Below are 11900 nucleotides of genomic sequence, written 5' to 3'. Positions count from 1 at the left end.
CTTTCTTTACCTACACTTCTGCATTAAAGAATAATTGGAAAATGGTGGAAAGGTCCCTATTTTTATTCTTTTTTTAGTATTGCCTAAAACAAGTCACTGATCTGGAACCTATTCAATATAAGAAGAGTTCTACCATGCCTAGAAACGCAGTTTATTATTAACTGCGTTTAATGCAGAAGCATATCAAATTGACTACTGTGTTCTGTGGCAAAAGGCCCTTTGGTAGGTGTGTTAGTCAGCAGCTCCAGGCTCAGCAGGACTAGGTCAGGTCCTCATTGAAGCTGGGTAGAACGAGGACCAGCCCTTACATGTAGTGGTGCCCAGGAACACAAGATGGAGCAGTAGAGCAGCTTTGTTCAGGAAAAGCACGTATCACGGTTGCCCGGGTTAAGACATTGTTTGTTGGATGGTGCTGGAGTTTAAACAGTTCAGAACTCTTTACAATTTATGTGTATTTATTTTTTCACAGTTATTTAATATCCAGTGAAGACACACTTTTATCCCCTGTCCTTGTAAGAGCCTGGGCTCACAGCTGTAGGTAGGCAAGGAAACACAGAACAGCTGGGTGAACACCACAGTTCTAAAATGCTTTCAAGAACAATACGTTGATTCCCTTTCTAGTTAGGAGCATTCCACAGACTCCACTAGAACTGACCCACTTCCCTCAACCTCCTATCTTTTACCTTTTTAAATGGATGCAACACTTAAAGTTCACTGAACCTCATGCTATCACACAGCCACCACAGACATGGCTCAAGTGTAACTTAGAGCAAAGCATATTGCTAAGTACAGTGGGTGTAGCGTGAATTTCAATGAACTGCAAACACCACTTCCTTTATTATGAGCTGTTCTGCCCTAAAATTGTACCTTGTTACCCAATTAAAGAAAAAAAAGGAAAACCAACAAATTTTTCCACTGAAGATGCTGCATCACACCCTATTCACTGTATTTTCTACTCTAATTTAGAGAGACAGAAATTGGAAAGACACACATAAATTGAGAAGAATGTGCTTTTAGTATTATTCTCATCACCTCAAGAGTGCCCAAATTATTAATTGTAACACAGGAGAAATGCACAATAATGGATCTAATCCCTCACCTTTCTTCTCACCAGCCTCCTCCTATTACTTCCAGTCCTCATGTCTCAGCTGTTTTTCACTTCTTTCTGCCCATTTCCTCCACATCAGCCATCAGTTTCTGTGTATCTGTCTCATGTACAGCATGCACTTAGCTGTAGTGCTTCCCCCATTCCCTTATGAGCTCAGGAATTACTTCAACTGTCCACTTCAGGTGGCTGTGCCTTTTTAAACACATTAGGAGTTAAAAGTGCTCAGCCATGCAATTAGACAAGGCCTCACTCTTTCAACATGTGTTTTCTTTCAGTGAGTAAAGTTATTACCAAAACAACATGATTCCTCTCTTCAAGCTCCTATTTGAGGGTTTTAATTCCATTCAGAAATGGTTTCATCAGTTTTGGTCTTGCTTTCCCCTCCCTACCTATAAGGTGGTACCCTTATACCACCTACTCAGCTTGCAGCCCAGTTAAAGGCTGACTGTACTCTCCTCTTGCTTTCAACATCATCCCAGCAGCATCCATAGTGCAAACAGCACCACTTTGTACACCAACCATCTGTGGTTTGCACCTGCCTCTTCACCCTCGTAGCTTCAAGCAAAAATGCTGAGTCGACTCCAGCAGGAAGAACATACCAATATACACATACCTAAATTATTGTTAGTGCTTTGGTATCCCTCCCCAGAGAGCAACCTCAGCAAAGGCCACTCATGCAGAAGTCACCTACCTCCTCTAGATGCACACCAGCTATCCTCACATCTGGGTGACTGGTGAAGCCCTTTTTCTGCTTCAGTACCAAGCTCTCTTACCCGTAACTTCTGAGGAAGCAGAAAGTTCTATTCAGTATGCTCCACCTACCTTCCCTGATGTTGGCATACCATTTTGGCCCTGCTACTCTTCTGTTTTCAGCTGCAGAAGGATGCCTCAGGCATCCACCACCCAGGATTCCCCATAGCTACGTGGCCTTGCTGCCTCTCACCATTCCCACCCCCTTCCCACAAAAGGTCCTTTGAGTTCACGAAACTTGTGTAGTACAGAGCAAATACTTTGTCCTCCTCCCACACCCCAGCTCAAACCAGCCAGGTTTCTGTGATGAAAAGGACCTTTCTCTGCTGCACAAAAACTTCCCCAGCTTAGCATCAAAACCTGCACCAAAGCTCAACCAGAGTTCCCCCAAGATACGTATTTTATTTTTGTATTTCCAAAATGACTGTGGTTTTAGAACCTCCTCAGCAACTACTCACCGCTGCAGAGCTCCATTTTTGGAGGAAGGAACTGTAAGTTTGGCTTTATCACGGTGCAGGATGTGGCTTAGGGCCACTGGCATTACAAGTCAGGCTAATGAAAAAAGAAAGCACCGTTACGTTTAACACAGATTTTAGTTTAAAGCTTTGTCCCTTGTTGTGTCACCATCAGAATATGTACAAAGTTTGTCTCCGTCTTTTTTATTAAGCCTCAAAAGGCCACAATGAGGTCTCCCCAGAGCTTTCTTTTCTCCAAGCTGAACAAGATCATCTCCCTCAATCTGTCTTTTAGCAGAGGTGCTCCAGCCCTGTGGTCACCTCTGGGACCGCACAGCTCCATGCCTGTCTTGTGCTGGGAGCCTGCCATCAGTGTGCCTTCATTACATTTCTAAGAGATCCTACAGACTGAAGCAGCTGACCTCAGTCCCGAGCACTCACCACTTATCTCTGATGAACTTGGATAGAGGCATCTCAGATTCCTGAGAGTGTTACAACACTTGGCCGTTGTTTTTCAGTGTACTGCTTGTTCATAAAATCCTGTCTCAAAAAAAAAAAACATGGAAGAAATCACCCTATGCACTTAAAGCTGAAACTCAGCAGTGGCTTCAGATCATTAGAACATACCTAAGAACATGTTTTGTGGTTTTTTTCCCAGACCTCAAGGTCTGTGGATAGAAGTGTGAGGAGAGAAGTGAGGGACAGAAAACTCAGGGGCCCTACCAAGATGCAAAATAAGAGGATAATTCTCTGTATCAAATAGTTATTTGCAATCCCCTCTAACTGGTAAGGATTGTCCGGTCCATCATTGCCATCAATTTTCAGCAACCACTGACTTACAAAGCAGGACAAAGAATTAAAAACAAACAGCCCGTAAGGGCGTGTAAATTCAGGTAGTATATTTGTTGTTTTTTTTAATTATTCACATTAATATCCTTGCAATCATAGAAATGCATGTGCTGGTTTTAATGCACAGTTCTTAAAAACTGTAGCAGCCAAAGGACCTGCTGTTTGCCAATACAAAGATGCCACAAGGCACTACAGTGTATTAGCACTGGTACTAAACACTGTTTTTGAATGTCTCAGAACACCAAACACAGAACACCACGAGTTGCAGTTTTGCAGATGCAGATGACACCAAGCTGAGTGGTGCAGTTGATACACTAGAGGGAAAGGATGCCATGCAGAGGGACCCGGACATGCTTGAGAGGTGGGCCCATGCCAACCTCATGGAGTTCAACGAGGCCAAGTGCAAGGTCCTACACCTGGATCAGGGCAACCCCAAGCAGAGACACAGATTGAACAGAGAACGGCTTGAGAGCAGCACTGAGGAGAAGGATTTGGGAGTGTTGGTTGATGAAAGACTCACCATGATCCGGCAATGTGTGCTTGCAGCCAAGAAGACCAACACTGTCCTCTGGGATGCATCAAGAGAAGCGTGACCACTGGATGGGGCTGTGAGCAACCTGGTTTAGGGGGAGGTGTCCCTACCTATAGCAGGGAGTTGGAACTAGATGGTCTTAAAAGTCCCTTCCAACCCAAACCATATGTGATTCTGTGGTAATAGGTACTTAATCGAGGATTCAACTTGAAGGCAGATGGAAGGTATAGGTTGAGCAAGCTGGAAACAGTAGGAAGACTTCTAACAAACCAGACACTTTAATCCTAGTGGAGGGGAAGCGAGGGAAAGCTGAGAAAAGCAAAACATTTATCAGCTGTGTAAGACAACACTGCCAATGCAAAGAAGTATGACAATACTCCCACTAAAACCTTTGTTCATCTGCTCATTTGAGGACATATTTTAAATAGCTTCCACTATTCTTCCATCACAATGCTAAAGAGAAAGAATACTCTGCAAGTTTAGTTAGGAAGATCTGGTGACAAGATTTTGCAAGATACTATAAATAGAAATATGCCATAAATGGCTTTAATTGCCTATACTATTTCTGCTAATGTATTGACCAAACTGGCTTTTCTAATGAACCTTTATTCTTGAAGATCACTGCCCCGTGGACATTTTTATCACCAAGTTGTACTGCTCATTAACATCACTCTAATACACAACTCTTCTATCAACACACGTCCTTAGAGATAACCACAGTGAGAACAACTCAAATGCTTCAACAGGGAAACGTCCATGACACTGAGTGCCCATGAAGTAACCAGACGTCTATACATGGCACATAGATATGACGACGGTAGAGGAAATTTCTGCTCTTCTAGAAGGATGACTAAAGACCATGTGGTGTGTGGTAGGACGCTAAAAATACCACCAGACATTTATATTTATGTATCTGAATTGCATTCTATGATACCTACAGAAATTGCCACAAGTTCTCTTAACTCTTTTTAAAGAAGGAAGTTTAGTTTAAAATAGTTTTAAGACAGGGGAGGTAGCTGGTGGACAGAGGAGAAAGGGGAAACAGAACTAAACTATTTCATCTCCAATTCTTTAATACACCAGAGTCAGGGAAGAAGAGGTAGAAGACTTCAGTGATAAACATACAGAATAAAAATCAAACGAACAAACCAAATGAATTCCATCTCTTTGAATTGCTCAAATGAAAATCTATTCCTCCCTTGTTCTCAGTCATCTTCTTATAACGTGATGGAGCACGAGAGGGAAACGTTGCCATCTTAAAGGCTGAATCTATGCAAGGATGGGGAAGAGCTTGACTATACTCTACCTCACTTAAAATGGAAGACAGCTGAAGTACGAGAAGCAGTTTTCTCAGCCTTCATATAGTTTTACTTTCTCTTCAACTAAACAGAAAGGGGAAAGAAAAAAAGAAAAAGAAATCAGAGCCAGAAACACAGGGGAAAGCCACAGTTCTGCTTCTAAACACAAAGCAAGAAGTTATATGTTCTAATCCAGGAAAAAAAAACACACTTATTTCGTCAGAAGTTCTATTTCAAGAAGTCCCATGAGTAACAACAGACGAAGCTTGGCTTCAAAGATTATCAAGGCTGTTTTCTGTTTAGTTGGCCTGCAAATTACCAACCTCCATTTTAAAATGTAAAAGAGTTCCTAAAATAAGCTACAGCATTGAAGGGTCATGAAACAACCATATTCAAATTATTTTCATGCATCAGATTCAAACTTCAGCCATACTATCATCCCATACAACAACAACCAAAACCTCACAGATACACATGGCTGCACGTTGGCTCCCTTTCACACTCATTTTGCAAATCACCCAGAACTATGTCTCATATTCTGTATCTCTATTTCCTTGTTCACCAGTGAACACTTTCAAAGTTGGCAAGAGATGCTCTCCGCTTTTAGGCTCCAATCCACCAACTGCAGAGAACAGGAGAACTCCAAGGGCTCCACAATGCAGCAAGACTCTCTTTTAGTGGCTAAGCCATGCGTGGTTGGCAGGTAAAGTCATCTGGAAAGGCAGCAGCACTTCATCATTCTGAACACTGATCCTGACTCTATCACGTGCTTTTTAAGTCTCCTTTGTCCTCCTCAGCATTACACAAGTCAAATTAGAAAGGTCATAGTTACTCAGGAACCACACTGGTAGGAGAGAAAGCAAGGGAGAGGAGCTTATCAACGCTTAGCCGTGAGAAGCAGGACTGAGTTTTCCATCCTGAACCCTGCTGCTAGAAAAGGTCTGGCACTTTATTCATTAATAACTGCATACAGTATAAATATAATTACTTGCATATAATCTGAAATCAAACCTTCAAAACGCAGGCTGTGTGAACAGCCTCACATTTTAGCCTTTGAAAAGAAGCACTTTGCTTATTGAGGCATGTTATCAATATGTACAAACACATTTATTCCACTTTTACCTACCTGAAGACAAACTCAACACAGTGCATTTATTTACGTATAAGCCAAACAGGTTTACTAAAGAACTTGTGGCAGTTCTCTGTGTGCTGCACACAGCTTTCTCATGCTGCCAAAGCTGTCAAACCCCCACACTCCTCAAAGAGAGGCGGCGTGGTGAGAGGAAAGGCCCAGAGCATCGCCCTCACAGCCTGCAGGAAACCCAAACAAGAGAGGAAAATTAGAAGCCCGGCTTCAGGCTTTCTACTGCACACAAAAGTGCATACTGAGCACAATTAGATCTCCACATAGCAACGTTATGGCCACAGGTCACAAACGAATACATACACGCCTTTTGAAACATAAATGAAAGACATTAGTAGAAATACCAACTTCAAAAAACAAAGGACTTTTGCCTACTTTTCTCACTCTCTGAAAGTTCAGTCCCATGTTCCTTCGGAGCTCTAAAAAAGAAAAACTAATTTTTTTTAATTCTCAAAAAGAATTCCTAAGGGGAGTTTTGGTGCTGTGCAAGCCTGAATCTCAGAAGAAACAGAGATGTATTACAAAGAGCTTACCTAGACCCCTGTACAAGAGTTTTACACTTAAATAACCTCTACAACCTTCAAAAGCTTTTGAGAACAAATCAGCAAAAAATATTTGTTATATAACATTGGCAATAAAATGAAGTCTAAAACCACAAGCAGGATTACTGCACGAAGGCATTATTTACAGCATAGGAAGCACAGCTACCAACTTTCTCTGGAAGAAAAGTATGACAGCACACCAGATTACACCTCAGAAGTCCTAAGTATTTTCCCGTCTTCCTTATGAGCAAACTTTACATCAACAAAATACACTTCTTTTATTTCACCCTGAAAACAAAGACAGAAACAAATATCACGGAACCACAAACAACTCTAACCTTACCCTTCAAGGGAAAGCCAGAACACAGAACAAGTAAAAATCTTTTGAAAACCACTGCTGGAAACTGGTTAAGACAGAGTCGCCTCCACGTGGGGAAGGGACTATTGGATAATGGGAAAAAGCACCACCCGTGGCTGAACAATTAGTAGGCTGTTGCAGTTCTCATGGATGCTATACTTTCCAATGTATTTACAAGTTTGTTTTGTTCAGTTTTCTTTTAAACTGTGGAAGAAGGAGGTTCACACTATAAGTGTGTTTTTGTATGTGCATCATTAATAGACACCCCTGAAAACCAGCTCTGATGAGTACATGGGCAGCATGCCAGGGGAGGGAAAACTAGGGCAAATCAAACACATGAGGATCTTCACTGTAGATGACATTGTGCATGTCTTACAGTAAACGAAGGTTATAAATATAATCCTTATTCTCAGTGGTTTCTTTCGCTTTCCTGTATTCTATAACAAAAGACTAATTCATCTTAATAGGAAAAAAAAGTAATTATTGTTGAAGTAGTATTTACTGAGCACATGGAAGGATGATTTAAACAGAAGGTGAAAACAGTTGGAAGAAGCGTGGATCACAAGCATCTGCTCTCCTTTCTTTCTCTTTTACTTGGCCTTGTACTAGGCCTGCTCTCTCCTCCAGTGCTAGCATTCAGTATGCCTCTTCCCTTCCCCATCTTCTGAGTAACTGGACTTGCCTCACAATCTATGATATAATTGCATTTTAATATTTAATTTCCTTGGACAAAATCTGTTTGGTATGTCTGGAAATTGTACTGGCATAAAACTAATCCTTTTTTTTTTTTTTCCTTTGCAGACATCCATTACGGTAGCCTTTGCACCTTGTCTCAGCTCCAGCAGCTGTTTTCTGAGCAACTTCACTCAGTTCGAGGGTTGTGACAATTCCCATTCTATCATGCACAATTCTTAATGTCAGATTACCTGTGGCACTTAAATTCTCACTTGGATTTTCAGAAGCACTACCACGTGTTTGAAAATGGAGTATCTCTGAATAACAGCCCCATATTAACCCTTGTCTCCAGGTCATCCCTTGTGAAAAACTTATCACAGAGATGCCTCACCCTAAAAAGAAAAGATTGGGCTTTGCTGAAATGTACTTGTTTCTTATCACATCTATTTTTAAAGCACACATTCATCCTGGAACGCAGAGCTAATTATTTGTGTCAAGATGTGTGGCAACCTGAATAAAAGGAAGATCGGTTTGGAGTTGCGTAGTACCTTCTCAGGCAAACAAAAGTCTTCAGAGAAGGAAAAGAGGGCAGGGTGGCATGAGACATAAACTTGCAGTCTTCATGCTTCCCCCGAGATAAGTGCTCAGGGTGCACGTCATAAAGAGCCACCTAGCAGGTCAGAGAACCTGTTGTCTGGTACAAACATCAGCTCTCTTCCCCAAGAGATTTGCCAACAATACCATTCATATGTAGGCACTGTACCAACAGTTGCATTCCTCCTTTGCTATGCTAAGCTGGACGACTTTGTTTTTCATTTTCCTGTGCTATAGGATATTTTGGGGTTAGTGAGGTCTGAGAAACCACAAAGCAATTATCAAAAAAGCAGGGCTGAGAAAATAGTTATCTTCTCTTCACTGTGAGGCTTCCTTCCTCAGAATAACAGACCAGGCTTCAGCGATCCTGTCAGCTTGCATGAGATACAGGAAATGCCTGCTAGAAACTGATTTTCTCTATGTCCTAAATGGATGTGACAACACTGTCTCTGCCAGCCTGCTGCCTCAGCACAGCTGCATTTTCTGTTATTTCTGAGAAGAAACTCAGCTTATTAAAGAACGAGATCTGATCCTTTACCAGAAGTAATTCAAGGAAGTGAAAGACACCAGGAGTGCTCTACCGCACACAGTAGAAAATCACCCAGATTCAAGGGTACAAGAAGCTTCTTGAGCAAATCCATGTTTCCTTTAGGATAATGGAGACTCTGCTGACTGCCAATATTCACTGTTCTCTACTGTTGAGGTCACAAATATGCCAAAGCCTGCAATTTCTGAAAAACCAAGCACTTTGGGGGTTAAAAAAAGAAAAAACACCAGAGATCAATAAACAAATGGAGATGCCTGTGAGATAAAAACAGAGTAGAAAGCATGGTTGAGCTCTGAGCTTAGCATAAGGCCCAAGATATTTTCCTTTTGAGCTGGTACAGTCTTCTGAGGTCCAGATCTCATCAGACTACACCGGCTTCTGCCTGCAGAGATTCACCAACACAAGAGGGTCCCAGCAAAAAGTGGTACCTGTTCTTCTGCAGGTGTTTGATATCAAACCACAACTCCATAACATGAACATAACTGCAGAGAGTTCTTGAGGCAAGAGTGAAAGGCACAGTATTGGTATAATGTTAGAAAGCAACATGCCATACTTAGGCCATCAACCTTCAGGTACGTTAGATTAGATCTCTTCAGACTTGCTTTCTATTAACTGTTTTTGCTATGTGTGAACGAGATGATGATACATTCATACCCTTTCCCCTCCAAATGGGGGAAAAAAAGAAAAGCAACAAACTTATCAGCAATCTGTTACTGTATTTATAGCTTTCCATTGTGCAGATAACCATATCAACCCAAATGCATGCAGTGGATCACCAAAGTTTTGTTTTCATGTTAAATCTCCCACCATGCCCTGGGAGATTATCATCACCAAGCTGGTCCAACAGACCAAGGCACAGTCCAGTTACTGCAGAAGCTGCTTGTGCTACTGCTTTACCAAAACAACAACAGCTTTTGTGATAATACAGCTTCCATAAACCCAAAGAAGTTTCTTCCTGAACATCAATCTCATTACCCTAAGCTGAAGTAGCAGCTTCTCCTGGCTCTGTTTGCATGGCATATGTGTGAACAGGGTAAATACACATATAATGAAAACAGAACTAAAGATAAGCTTTAGAACCATATTTATTTCTTAGTTTCAAGAAACCTGAATAAGAGTTCTTAAGGATAAGAAATCTAATTTATCTTTTTAAGTTTCTTTTTAAGTTCTTTTTTTAAGAAAAGGCTACGTGCAGAATGTCACATGATGACCTCCAGTTAAAGTTTGAAGACTTGAAGGTTGGAGGCATAAGTATGACAAAAAAACAAAGATTGATCAGGCAACTTGACATCATCAAACAACACTTATTGCAGAACTAATAAGGCTCCTCTAATATGACTTAAAGCACAGAGCCAAGCATTGAGTACATTTCTGTAGGTTAAGACAGACCCTAATCAACAACACCTCAGCTGGGAATTCAAGTACCAACATATGGATCCTTTTCCTCTTCCTGAAAGATTCTTAATTCAAATACAGGTCAAATCAGCAGTGCACAACACTCCAGCAGCTGCACTGGCATCTAAATGAAGCAAAACAATGATCCTGGAGCAGATTCCTTTGAAGAAATATAGTGAAGGTCAAAATGAAGTTGGTACAGAAAAACTGAGATTGCTTCGGAAGAATCACAGGCAAAGAATTTTCCTGCATGGATACTCATACAGCTGTCATTGATTTGTACATTTGTACACTATGCTTTCTGCACAGTGCTACCACAGTTGTCTGTACTCTTCCTTTCCTTGACACTGAAGGATTATAAAGGTGTGGATCACATTAGCTCTTAGCTCTATTGCATTACTTGGATAGCTGAACATGGCAGTAGAAAGATGGGCTAGTAAAGAAGAAAGGGTAACGTTTGTCTTGGGAATCCCTTGAGTTATTAGAAGATACTCAAACAGTAAAGGCTGAGTCATACTGGCTTTTCCTTGTGTACAGACAGCAACAAGATCCTGTCTGCTCTTAATGGTGAAATCCTCGCTATCAGCAGTGGCAGCAGGGAAAGGCATAAGGTACAACCTTCCCAAGGCATACTGAGTACTACAAGAAGCACACACTAACGTAACATTCTATGCTATAATTTAGTAAGATACTTTCCACTTGGGTTGTGGTTGTGCCCACTACAGAACTGAAACTTATTCCCCCCTCCCAACCCACAAGCCTTAGGAGGCTTTTCTGGTTGACATGACTTTATCTCAGTGAAAAGCTGAAATTCCTGTTTTGTTTTGAGCAATCAGTTTCAGTTGTCCTTCTTGCTGGTGGATCATCTTCATTTCCCAGTCCTAGCAACTGTCTGAATTGCTTTGATCCACTCTGTACGCTCTGCAGATGAAGCTGCTTGCAAGTAATAGTGGACTTCACTTGCTGTGATTATTTCAAACAGGTTGTTTTCAACGTCATGCTTCTTGGCTACAGGAAAGAAATAAGGAAGTCAGCTATGAGTGATCAAAGTCTTGCATTTAAAATGTTTCTTCCTTTACATTCTGTGAAGGGATTTGCCTCCTTTCTATAGCTGTGCCTGGCCATACCTTTGTAAGCACTTTGCAAAATTAGGCCCATGAAATCTGTCATTGTTTTGGAGTAAAAAAATATGAATTCTGCACATTTCACCACTGCTTCAATGGAGAAGAGAATGCATAGAGTGAATGTTTCTTGCTCCTGCAGCAATGCTAACCATTGCTCTTCCCACAGCTTCTAGTTTTGGGAAGGAGAAGAATGTGTAGAGCAGCAAATTCATTGGCACTGCCATTTGTAACTTAAAGTTACCATCCAAAAAACAAACTAAAAGAGAACTCAGCTTATTTCTGTGGCCAGTTATCTTAACATAGGGATGCCAGGTCATCATTTGACTAGTCTAAACAGCTGACAAAGCACAAGATACCCTGTTGCTACCTTCAGTTATTAGAGGAAGGTACTGTGATAAAGATAACCAAGTAATTAGAATTATTAGTAATTAGAACAATTACTGAATTGATGCAAATTGTTTTTAGTAAAAAAAAAAAAATAAAAAAATCACTTGTGATTTTTTAGCAGATTGAAAGAATGCACCAAAAA

The 11900-nt window shown here is 41.0% G+C and overlaps 1 protein-coding gene across 3 annotated transcripts in view; it reads right to left on the bottom strand.

Moving 5' to 3' along the window:
* Positions 1-9919: 9919 nt before the first annotated feature.
* PLEK (pleckstrin) overlaps positions 9920-11900 on the bottom strand; it is a 54491-nt gene continuing 52510 nt past the window's right edge. For all 3 annotated transcript variants that reach the window (XM_048937986.1, XM_048937987.1, XM_048937985.1), the window contains one exon: positions 9920-11255. In XM_048937986.1, coding sequence (XP_048793943.1) covers positions 11116-11255 — 140 coding nt within the window. In that variant the 3' untranslated portion in view covers positions 9920-11115. The remainder of the gene's footprint in view (positions 11256-11900) is intronic.

This window comes from Lagopus muta, chromosome 2 (genome assembly GCF_023343835.1).
Source record: "Lagopus muta isolate bLagMut1 chromosome 2, bLagMut1 primary, whole genome shotgun sequence".
Lineage (NCBI taxonomy): Eukaryota > Metazoa > Chordata > Aves > Galliformes > Phasianidae > Lagopus > Lagopus muta.
This window is presented reverse-complemented; position numbering and strand designations above follow the sequence as displayed.